Below are 12015 nucleotides of genomic sequence, written 5' to 3'. Positions count from 1 at the left end.
AGATGAGAGATGTAATGTTTGTCTCTGTTGTGTTGAAGACCAATCAAGCAGGAGAGACCAGCCACCCCTGTTCCCAGCTGTGTGTCCATGAAGAGTGACTGGTCTATGGATGCAACCTATAGTGTTTAGAGAGGGAGACTTTTCTACTGAACAAAGGTAAGAAGAACTCATGGGTCCTGGTCAGTGAGTTAAACAACACTGTCTCTAGTTGTTGTTTTCATAATCAATAGGCTAATCATTTTGTCCATTTGCATAGTCCTAAAACAATATTAAACAAACACAACATTCCCTCCCTGTGTGTGTGTGTGTGTGTGTGTGTGTGTGTGTGTGTGTGTGTGTGTGTGTGTGTGTGTGTGTGTGTGTACTCCCTGGATGAGGAGATGTAATCTCATGTTTTGTCCACAGAAAACAACAGGAGAGATCAGAGTCAGAGATTCTCAGTGGTCAGTCTTCGCAGAGTCATCAAACAGACCTGGACTCCATATTCAGTGTATGTGGTCCTGTTGTGTACATTTGTTTTTGTTTACCTCAAGTAAAGTTGATCTGTCAATCATGCATTAATGTGAAATCATTTATTCTCTTGCTTAACTTATTTACTTTATTTATTTCAGATGCTTGAAGAGAAAATGATGACATTTGTGAAGAACGAGCTGAAGATATTCAAGAGGATTCTTAGTCCAGAAGTCCCAGAAGGCTTTGAGAGTCAGAAGCAGGATAAGGAAGTGGTGGACCCTGAAGATGAGAAGCAGGAGAGCAGTGCCAGAGAGGGGGCTCTGAAGATCACACTGCACATCCTGAGGAAAATGAACCAGAAGGAGCTTGCTGACACACTGGAGAAATGTAAGATCTGTCTGCCTCATGTTGAATGCTGTTTTATAACATTTAAAAGCTGTAGCTAAGCTAAAGTACAGCTAAAGTAGCTGTGTAACTCAATGATATTGTAGCAGCCTTAACACAACACCTAGTGACCTCATCAAGTAGCAGCAGGGATGTGTTGTGGTGATTCATTTAGAGAGAGAGAACATTAATAATACCATCAATAATACCAATAATAATATAATCAGTCACACCAGTCTGTAATGCATTATGAAAACATTTACACATTTATACAGTCAGTTAAGAGAATAAATTATTATAATGTAAAACTTTATAACAGTCCTACAATACAGTAGGCATTAAAACAGACGTAATATTAATATCCTCTGTGTTATTTCTAGATTCAGATGATCCTGCTGTGATTTGCCAACGTGAACTCAAATCTAATCTAAAGAAGAAGTTTCAATGTGTATTTGAGGGGATCGCTAAACAAGGAAACCCAACACTTCTCAATAAGATCTACACAGAGCTCTACATCACAGAGGGTGGAACAGGAGAGGTCAATAATGAACATGAGCTGAGACAGATTGAGACAACAACCAGGAAACAAGCAAGACCAGAGACTGCAATCAAATGTAACGACATCTTCAAACCCTTAACTGGACAAGACAAACCTATCAGAACTGTGCTGACAAAGGGAGTCGCTGGCATTGGAAAAACAGTCTCTGTGCAGAAGTTCATTCTGGACTGGGCTGAAGGAAAAGCAAATCAGGATGTGCAATTTGTATTTTCATTCCCTTTTCGGGAGCTGAATTTGATGAAAGGGGACAAACACACTTTCATTGAACTTCTTAATCACTTCTCAATGGAAACTAAACAATCAGGAATCTCCAACTACAACAAGTACAAAGTTCTGTTCATCTTTGATGGTCTGGATGAGTGCCGACTGCCCCTAGACTTCCAGAAGAACAAGATCTGTTGGGACGTCACAGAGTCAACCTCAGTGGATGTTCTGCTGACAAATCTCATCAAGGGAAATCTGCTCCCCTCTGCTCTCCTCTGGATAACTACCCGACCTGCAGCAGCCAATAAGATCCCTTCAGTGTGTGTTGACCAGGTGACAGAGGTACGAGGGTTCAATGACCCACAGAAGGAGAAGTACTTCAGGAAGAGATTCAGTGATGAGGACCTGGCCAGCAGAATCATCTCACACATAAAGACATCAAGGAGCCTCCACATCATGTGCCACATTCCAGTCTTCTGTTGGATTTCTGCAACAGTCCTTGAACACATGCTGAAACATAAGAGAGAAGAGATGCCCAAGACTCTGACTGAGATGTACACACACCTTGTGGAGTTTCATACCAAACAGAAGAATGAAAAGTATCTTGGGAAAGAAGGGACAGGTCCACACTGGGATAAAGAGAGCATTCTGTCACTGGGAAAACTGGCTTTTCAACAGCTTGTGAAGGGAAATCTGATTTTCTATGAAGAAGACCTGAAAGAGGCTGGCATTGGTGTCAATGAAGCCTCAGTGTACTCAGGATTGTGCACACAGCTCTTTAAAGAGGAATGTGGGCTGTACCAGGACAAGGTGTACTGCTTTGTTCATCTGAGCATTCAGGAGTTTCTGGCTGCTGTATATGTGTTCCTCTCATTCATCAACAACAATGAGAATCTAATGGACAAACTGCAAACAAACGACAAGCCTGAAGTTACTTTCTACAAGAGTGCTGTGGATAAAGCCTTACAAAGTGAGACGGGAAACCTGGACCTTTTCCTCCGCTTCCTTCTGGGCCTCTCACTGGAGTCCAATCAGAAGCACTACGAGGTCTACTGACAAAGACAAGAAGCAGCTCACAGAGCCATGAAGAAACAGTCAAGTACATCAAGGAGAAGATCAGGGAGAATCCCTCTCCAGAGAGGTGCATCAATCTGTTCCACTGTCTGAATGAACTGAATGACCATTCTCTAGTGGAGGAGATCCAAAGCTACCTGAGATCAGGAAGTCTCTCAGAACCCAACCTGTCACCTGCACAGTGGTCAGCTCTGGTCTTTGTGTTGCTGACTTCAGAAAAGGAGCTGGATGTGTTTGACCTGAAGAAATACTCCAGATCAGAGGAAGGTCTTCTGAGGCTGCTGCCAGTGGTCAAAGCCTCCAGAGCTGTTCTGTGAGTAAATAAAATGACATATAAGAACTAATCATCAGGAAGAAATATTCAGTTCAGAGAAAAATATGTATTATAATATGTATATAATTTTATATTGAAAAACATATTGAATAAATGCATTGATTTTCACATTATTATAACAAAATGACCACACAATTCTAGCAGATGGAAGATGAATCTATATGTTGTTTTGGATAATTAACCAAATGCATCTGCCATTGTCCTTCTACACTACTGGTGTTAAATTAACAGTGTGTTTGTGAAGTCATGATGATCTCTTTGTCAGGCTGTCAGGCTGTGGAGTCACAGAGGAAGGCTGTGCTTCTCTGGTCTCAGCTCTGGAGTCAAACCCCTCACACCTGAGAGAGCTGGATCTGAGTAACAATGACCTGAAGGATTCAGGAGTGAAGCTGCTCTCTGCTGGACTGGGGAATCCCCACTGTAAACTGGAGACTCTGAGGTCAGTATTCCTGTAGTTGGTCAACAAGTGATAACTGTTCACCAGATCCACATGTGTTTACCAGACACACATCGTCCACACCATATGTGTTTGGACAGTGAAGCTTACAGTTTTAAATGTGGTGCTTTGCTCCAGCATTTAGGATTTGAGATAGAATGTTTCATATTAGATGACAGTACAGAATGTCACCTTTTATTTGAGGGTAATGGTGAGAGGTTAGCATGTTTTGTTGTAGTCTCTTATTGGTAATGGTGAGAGGTTAGCATGTTTTGTTGTAGCCTCTGTTATTGGTAATGGTGAGAGGTTAGCATGTTTTATTGTAGCCTCTGTTATTGGTAATGGTGAGAGGTTAGCATGTTTTATTGTAGCCTCTGTTATTGGTAATGGTGAGAGGTTAGCATGTTTTGTTGTAGCCTCTGTTATTGGTAATGGTGAGAGGTTAGCATGTTTTGTTGTAGTCTCTGTTATTGGTAATGGTGAGAGGTTAGCATGTTTTGTTGTAGCCTCTGTTATTGGTAATGGTGAGAGGTTAGCATGTTTTGTTGTAGTCTCTGTTATTGGTAATGGTGAGAGGTTAGCATGTTTTGTTGTAGTCTGTTTTTGGTAATGGTGAGAGGTTAGCATGTTTTGTTGTAGCCTCTGTTATTGGTAATGGTGAGAGGTTAGCATGTTTTGTTGTAGTCTCTGTTATTGGTAATGGTGAGAGGTTAGTATGTTGTGTTGTAGTCTCTGTTACTGGTAATGGTGAGAGGTTAGCATGTTTTGTTGTAGTCTGTTATTGGTAATGGTGAGAGGTTAGCATGTTTTGTTGTAGTCTGTTATTGGTAATGGTGAGAGGTTAGCATGTTTTGTTGTAGTCTGTTATTGGTAATGGTGAGAGGTTAGCATGTTTTGTTGTAGTCTCTGTTATTGGTAATGGTGAGAGGTTAGCATGTTTTGTTGTAGTCTCTGTTATTGGTAATGGTGAGAGGTTAGTATGTTTTGTTGTAGTCTCTGTTATTGGTAATGGTGAGAGGTTAGCATGTTTTGTTGTAGTCTCTGTTATTGGTAATGGTGAGAGGTTAGCATGTTTTGTTGTAGTCTCTGTTATTGGTAATGGTGAGAGGTTAGCATGTTTTGTTGTAGTCTCTGTTATTGGTAATGGTGAGAGGTTAGCATGTTTTGTTGTAGTCTCTGTTATTGGTAATGGTGAGAGGTTAGCATGTTTTGTTGTAGTCTCTGTTATTGGTAATGGTGAGAGGTTAGTATGTTGTGTTGTAGGTTAGTATGTTTTGTTGTTAGTGTTTTGTTGTAGTCTGTTATTGGTAATGGTGAGAGGTTAGATGTTTTGTTGTAGCCTCTGTTATTGGTATGTTTTGTTTTGTTGTAGTCTCTGTTATTGGTAATGGTGAGAGGTTAGCATGTTTTGTTGTAGTCTCTGTTATTGGTAATGGTGAGAGGTTAGCATGTTTTGTTGTAGCCTCTGTTATTGGTAATGGTGAGAGGTTGCATGTTTTGTTGTAATGGTGAGAGGTTAGCATGTTTTGTTGTAGCCTCTGTTATTGGTAATGGTGAGAGGTTAGCATGTTTTGTTGTAGCCTCTGTTATTGGTAATGGTGAGAGGTTAGCATGTTTTGTTGTAGTCTCTGTTATTGGTAATGGTGAGAGGTTAGCATGTTTTGTTGTATCCTCTGTTATTGGTAATGGTGAGAGGTTAGCATGTTTTGTTGTAGCCTCTGTTATTGGTAATGGTGAGAGGTTAGCATGTTTTGTTGTAGTCTCTGTTATTGGTAATGGTGAGAGGTTAGCATGTTTTGTTGTAGTCTCTGTTATTGGTAATGGTGAGAGGTTAGCATGTTTTGTTGTAGTCTCTGTTATTGGTAATGGTGAGAGGTTAGTATGTTGTGTTGTAGTCTCTGTTACTGGTAATGGTGAGAGGTTAGCATGTTTTGTTGTAGTCTGTTATTGGTAATGGTGAGAGGTTAGCATGTTTTGTTGTAGTCTGTTATTGGTAATGGTGAGAGGTTAGCATGTTTTGTTGTAGTCTCTGTTATTGGTAATGGTGAGAGGTTAGCATGTTTTGTTGTAGTCTCTGTTATTGGTAATGGTGAGAGGTTAGTATGTTTTGTTCTAGCCTCTGTTATTGGTAATGGTGAGAGGTTAGTATGTTTTGTTGTAGTCTCTGTTATTGGTAATGGTGAGAGGTTAGCATGTTTTGTTGTAGCCTCTGTTATTGGTAATGGTGAGAGGTTAGCATGTTTTGTTGTAGTCTCTGTTATTGGTAATGGTGAGAGGTTAGCATGTTTTGTTGTAGTCTCTGTTATTGGTAATGGTGAGAGGTTAGCATGTTTTGTTGTAGTCTCTGTTATTGGTAATGGTGAGAGGTTAGCATGTTTTGTTGTAGCCTCTGTTATTGGTAATGGTGAGAGGTTAGCATGTTTTGTTGTAGCCTCTGTTATTGGTAATGGTGAGAGGTTAGCATGTTTAGTTGTAGCCTCTGTTATTGGTAATGGTGAGAGGTTAGCATGTTTTGTTGTAGTCTCTGTTATTGGTAATGGTGAGAGGTTAGCATGTTTTGTTGTATCCTCTGTTATTGGTAATGGTGAGAGGTTAGCATGTTTTGTTGTTGCCTCTGTTATTGGTAATGGTGAGAGGTTAGCATGTTTTGTTGTAGCCTCTGTTATTGGTAATGGTGAGAGGTTAGCATGTTTTGTTGTAGCCTCTGTAACATCATCAGGATTCATGTATTATTGTTTAGAAACATGTTATCTACTCACTTAGATAGAAAGTTACTTACAATATTTAAAATGTTAGCTTCACTGTCTAAATAGATATGGTGTGGACTGTATACTCAATACAATCTAAATCTGATTCCTCACTGTCTAAATAGATATGGTGTGGACTGTATACTCAATACAATCTAAATCTGATTCCTCACTGTCTGTCTTTTGACTGATACTGCTTTTAAACTGGTCTGGTCAGTCTACTATAATATTTGTACTAAACATTTTTCTATCTGCAGGCAATACTTTGATAATTTGTTATTTCTAATAATGATACATTCATTTATGAATAGATATGGCAGGTTTCAGGACACTGATGTACCTGCACATTTAGAAACAAATGTACTGCCTCTCCATTTTCAAAAAAATTTATACTGCCACAATTTTCACCACCAAAGAATATCAGTGTGATTTTAATATGATTTGACTCTTTGCAGGCTGTCACGCTGTCTAGTCACAGAGGAAGGCTGTGCTTCTCTGGTCTCAGCTCTGAGGTCAAACCCCTCACACCTGAGAGAGCTGGACCTGAGCTACAATCACCCAGGAGACTCAGGAGTCAGACTGCTCTCTGCTGGACTGGAGGATCCACACTGCAGACTGGAGAAACTCAAGTATGTAGAGGGTTTATGTCAATGTTCATATCTGACATGTTTGACTTATCAGGCTAGTTAAGACAAACATTCTGACCACCACTTGGATAAAGTTATATGATGACTGTGTGTGTGTGTGTGTGTGTGTGTGTGTGTGTGTGTGTGTGTGTGTGTGTGTGTGTGTGTGTGTGTGTGTGTGTGTGTTCAGGTGTATCACTCAATGACTGTCTGTTGTCTGTTCTTTTGCTTACCGCTACAGTGTGGAACATGGTGGAGAGTACACAATGAAACCTGGGCTTAGAAAATGTGAGTGTTGACTGAATGTTACTAAGAATAAGTCTTAATTCAAGTTAAGTCAAAGTCAAAGACCACCATCATTACTTACTTGGTCATATTAAATATCAGCTGTAGTTCTACAGAAGCAGAAATCAGGGATACCAAAGAGTTGCTTTGACTGTGTGTGTGTGTGTGTGTGTGTGTGTGTGTGCGTGTGTGTGTGTGTGTGTAATTAATGGGAATAAGTGTGTTTTATATTACCATACAGTATAACATATAATCATTCAACAAGTCTCAAGTTACCTTAACTTCTCCTTTTGATACCTAGAAACATCTACATTAAATGAATTAGTGAAAAGTGAGTTAACATTCTAATGTGAAATGATGATGATTTCTAATATTGTGTCTGGTTTCATCCATCAGATGTCTGTGATCTCACACTGGACCTAAACACAGTAAACAGACTCCTCTCTCTGTCTGAGGGGAACAGAAAGGTGACATGTAGGACAGAGAAGCAGCCGTATCCTGATCACCCAGAGAGATTTGAGGACTGTGAACAGGTGCTGTGTAGAGAGGGTCTGACTGGGCGCTGTTACTGGGAGGTAGAGTGGAGTGGGAGAAGGGCTGATATAGGAGTGACATATAAAGGAATCAGCAGGAGAGGAGGGGTTAAGGACTGTTATCTTGGATGGAATGACAAGTCCTGGAGTCTGAACTGCTCTGACAACAGTTACATTGCCTGGCACAATAATAATCCCACTACCATAGACGTCCCCTCCTCCAGCCCCCACAGAGTAGGAGTGTATCTGGACTGGCCAGCCGGCACTCTGTCCTTCTATAGAGCCTCCTCTGACATACTGACCCACCTGATCACATTCACCTCCACATTCACTGAGCCCATCTATCCAGGGATTCATATTTGGTATGATGGCGACTCAGTGTCTCTGTGTCAAACACAACATGATGTTTCACTCTAATCAGGGTCATGTTCAGTATGACACACTGGAGCAACAATGTAGAATATCTCTCTAGTGTGTTAACCTCTCTATCCAGGGTGTTTGGTATGAATATCTCTCTAGTGTGTTAACCTCTCTATCCAGGGTGTTTGGTATGAATATCTCTCTAGTGTGTTAACCTCTCTATCCAGGGTGTTTGGTATGAATATCTCTCTAGTGTGTAAACCTCTCTCTCCAGGGTGTTTGGTATGAATATCTCTCTAGTGTGTTAACCTCTCTATCCAGGGTGTTTGGTATGAATATCTCTCTAGTGTGTTAACCTCTCTATCCAGGGTGTTTGGTATGAATATCTCTCTAGTGTGTTAACCTCTCTATCCAGGGTGTTTGGTATGAATATCTCTCTAGTGTGTAAACCTCTCTATCCAGGGTGTTTGGTATAAAAAAATGTGTAGTAGCATTACTTTAAGGTTAATATAAATGATAGGTGTGTACAATCGTGTTACTCTGGTTGTGTAAATTGCTGTTTTCACATAACTCTGTAACTAATTCACATCTTGTCTGTTCCGAACAAAGTCTCTCCTCATCCTCTATTCTAAGAACCAACTGTTCTTGGTTCTCGTAGGAGAACACAGAGGATTCTGACTAGTTGGCCACCTCATCCACTAGATATGTGTTGGTTCGACACATTGAGTCAGTTGTGGTGGAACCAGCCATGACTAAGCATTTATAGGTTTACTATATGAGACCTCTGTTGGTTTCTGTATGTCAGAGCTCTTGGCCCAACACCCAAGAGTGTGGGGTCGACCAGCCTCATTATTGCAGGGCTCTCAACGAATCACTTATGGGTGCAGTGATTCAGGGCAGGTGGAGCTGTTATGAGCCCCAAATCTTTACCAACATAAATCAAATCCCACCCAAAAATGGTGGCTTGCTTGTTTTGCATGTTATTTTGGCATTAATATGTGACACATATCAGTTTGCAAACAATGTAAAATTGTATAATATATATATCATTGAATTAATAAAGCTCTATAGAAACATGGTTGCTTTTTTGATTTCTTGAGTAAGGCAACTAAAAAAAAAGCAGGTGTTTCAGCCCAGCTCAGTGCTTTTTAGTGGTGGTGGGGCAAGCCAGCAGAAAATACAAGCGTTGCGCCTTGATTGACTCAGTGTTCTGTCACCCATGGGGACACTACGTCACCTCCAAGTCTAAGGGGAGACCTCGAGAATTCTAGCCCCTTGTGTGTTGCCATAGAGTTACATTAGAAATGCCCATCCAAGAAGGCTCAAAGTCATTGGCCACAGATAAAATGACGTCAAATCACATATGTACAGTAGCTTTGATTGGACTGATCATGTCTACATCATACCTTCAAAATCTTAGCTATAGCAAGCTAGACAGTCATCATCATGAATCAAGTGGAAATCTACTGGCAAATCATATGATGAGAAATAATAGACAAAACATATCGGTGCTCATGGACATAAACACAACAAGTTGGAAATTTAATTTAACAACACGTGTTGAACGGTCATCCAACTCTGAATTGTAAATCCTCTTTCTAGAGAAACGACCTGAAGCTCAATGACCTCATCATGATTTGACCTTGTTTTGTCTGAGTTCCAGTTGTTTTGAAAGCACCATAAATCCAGAAAATTCCAGGCTTTGATGACACAATTTTCCCACGAAGGACCGCCGTGCCAACTTCCTGTTCAAGTGAGCACAGCACAACAAGGTGAGTCCAAAACTGTTTTCTATGCTGCTGCATAAATATTGTAATATGCCAGGGAGATATGTATACCGTAGCTAAGAAAGTAATACTAAGTGTATGTTCTGTAGTAAGATGTTAGTAGCCCATGTGCCTCACCCTAATAATTCAGTCTTTTTACCCATCTTAATTTCACCTACTGTTCAGACTTGGTGGTGCACATGTAGCATATAACCTGTTTTAGAGAAATGTAATCATTGAATATTGGAAGAGCTTTCATTGTCTGCTTATATGCCCCGTCATTTATCCTACTGTCCTGACTTGGTGTGCAGGGAGAACACTGTAAGAACGGCCCACATTATGAATTGTGTCGCTGTACATTTAAAAAATGCTAAACAAATAGTTATAGTGACTACGTCCGTCCTAGCTCGCTCATTAATGTCTTAAGCGAAATTACAGATGGCCTCTTATCCGCTTGTGGTCCCATTATGCCATAGATTGTACATCTCAATTGTCATTAGAAACCACATTTTTTAAGCCGAATCGGATATGTTTTTTTTTAAAGGCAGTAAATGAGGCTGAATGACCTGTTTCGCTGCCAGACAAGGCTCCGCTGATAGTCAGGTGTAGCAGTAGTAAGGTGTTGGGACTCTGCTGATAGTCAGGTGTAGCAGTGGTAAGGTGTTGGGACTCTGCTGATAGTCAGGTGTAGCAGTGGTAAGGTGTTGGGACTCTGCTGATAGTCAGGTGTAGCAGTGGTAAGGTGTTGGGACTCTGCTGATAGTCAGGTGTAGCAGTGGTAAGGTGTTGGGACTCTGCTGATAACCAGGTGTAGCAGTGGTAAGATTTTGGGACTGCTGATATCCAGGTGTAGCAGTGGTAAGGTGTTGGGACTCTGCTGATAGCCAGGTGTAGCAGTGGTAAGGTGTTGGGACTCTGCTGATAACCAGGTGTAGCAGTGGTAAGGTGTTGGGACAGCTGCTCGGGCTCTGCTGATATCCAGGTGTAGCAGTGGTAAAGTGTTGGGACTCTGCTGATAGCCAGGTGTAGCAGTGGTAAGGTGTTGGGACTCTGCTGATATCCAGGTGTAGCAGTGGTAAGGTGTTGGGACTCTGCTGATATCCATAGTACCCTCCAAGCTCGTCATCAAGCTCGAGACCCTGGGTCTCGACCCCCCCTGTGCAACTGGGTACTGGACTTCCTGTCGGACCGCCCCCAGGTGGTGAGGGTAGGCAACAACATCTCCTCCCCGCTGATCCTCAACACGGGGGCCCCACAAGGGTGCGTTCTGAGCCCTCTCCTGTACTCCCTGTTCACCCACGACTCCGTGGCCACGCACGCCTCCAACTCAATCATCAAGTTTGCGGACGACACAACAGTGGTAGGCTTGATTACCAACAACGACGAGACGGCCTACAGGGAGGAGGTGAGGGCTCTCGGAGTGTGGTGTCAGGAAAAGAACCTCACACTCAACGTCAACAAAACTAAGGAGATGATTGTGGACTTCAGGAAACAGCAGAGGGAACACCCCCCTATCCACATCGATGGAACAGTAGTGGAGAGGGTAGCAAGTTTTAAGTTCCTCGGCATACACATCACAGACAAACTGAATTGGTCCACTCACACTGACAGCGTCGTGAAGAAGGCGCAGCAGCGCCTCTTCAACCTCAGGAGGCTGAAGAAATTCGGCTTGTCACCAAAAGCACTCACAAACTTCTACAGATGCACAATCGAGAGCATCCTGGCGGGCTGTATCACTGCCTGGTACGGCAACTGCTCCGCCCTCAACCGTAAGGCTCTCCAGAGGGTAGTGAGGTCTGCACAACGCATCACCGGGGCAAACTACCTGCCCTCCAGGACACCTACACCACCTGATGTTACAGGAAGGCCATAAAGATCATCAAGGACATCAACCACCCGAACCACTGCCTGTTCACCCCGCTATCATCCAGAAGGCGAGGTCAGTACAGGTGCATCAAAGCTGGGACCGAGAGACTGAAAAACAGCTTCTATCTCAAGGCCATCAGACTGTTAAACAGCCACCACTAACATTGAGTGGCTGCTGCCAACACACTGTCATTGACACTGACCCAACTCCAGCCACTTTAATAATGGGAATTGATGGGAAATGTTGTAAATATATCACTAGCCACTTTAAACAATGCTACCTTATATAATGTTACTTACCCTACATTATTCATCTCATATGCATACCTATATACTGTACTCTACATCATCGACTGCATCCTTATGTAATACATGTATCACTAGCCAC

General features: G+C 41.9%; 2 protein-coding genes across 2 annotated transcripts in view; both read left to right on the top strand.

Moving 5' to 3' along the window:
- The window catches only part of LOC135567705 (NLR family CARD domain-containing protein 3-like), a 16804-nt gene extending 13406 nt beyond the window's left edge, over positions 1 to 3398 (top strand). The window contains exons 2-5 of the mRNA XM_065014976.1: positions 406 to 490; positions 612 to 840; positions 1218 to 2987; positions 3274 to 3398. Of these exons, the coding sequence (XP_064871048.1) occupies positions 406 to 490; positions 612 to 840; positions 1218 to 2656 (1753 nt within the window). The 3' untranslated portion in view covers positions 2657 to 2987; positions 3274 to 3398. The remainder of the gene's footprint in view (positions 1 to 405; positions 491 to 611; positions 841 to 1217; positions 2988 to 3273) is intronic.
- Positions 3399 to 6637: 3239 nt separating this feature from the next.
- LOC135567704 (stonustoxin subunit beta-like) lies at positions 6638 to 9073 on the top strand. The gene is made up of 3 exons (XM_065014975.1): positions 6638 to 6820; positions 7059 to 7105; positions 7499 to 9073. Exons 2-3 carry the CDS (start codon positions 7084 to 7086, stop codon positions 8050 to 8052), a joined length of 576 nt encoding a protein of 191 aa, XP_064871047.1. The 5' UTR covers positions 6638 to 6820; positions 7059 to 7083; the 3' UTR covers positions 8053 to 9073.
- Positions 9074 to 12015: the final 2942 nt, after the last annotated feature.

The sequence above is a fragment of the Oncorhynchus nerka genome, unplaced genomic scaffold (genome assembly GCF_034236695.1).
Source record: "Oncorhynchus nerka isolate Pitt River unplaced genomic scaffold, Oner_Uvic_2.0 unplaced_scaffold_1872, whole genome shotgun sequence".
Taxonomy (NCBI): domain Eukaryota; kingdom Metazoa; phylum Chordata; class Actinopteri; order Salmoniformes; family Salmonidae; genus Oncorhynchus; species Oncorhynchus nerka.
The sequence above is the reverse complement of the archived record's forward strand: the minus strand, read 5'-3'. Positions and strand labels throughout refer to the sequence as shown.

Bases quoted from the DNA above. Each gene is read 5' to 3' on its own strand.
- LOC135567704 (XM_065014975.1), top strand. From the start codon at position 7,084: ATGAAACCTGGGCTTAGAAAAT. The intron at 7,106-7,498 runs GTGAGTGTTGAC...TTCATCCATCAG, and splicing joins GAAACCTGGGCTTAGAAAAT to ATGTCTGTGATCTCACACTG.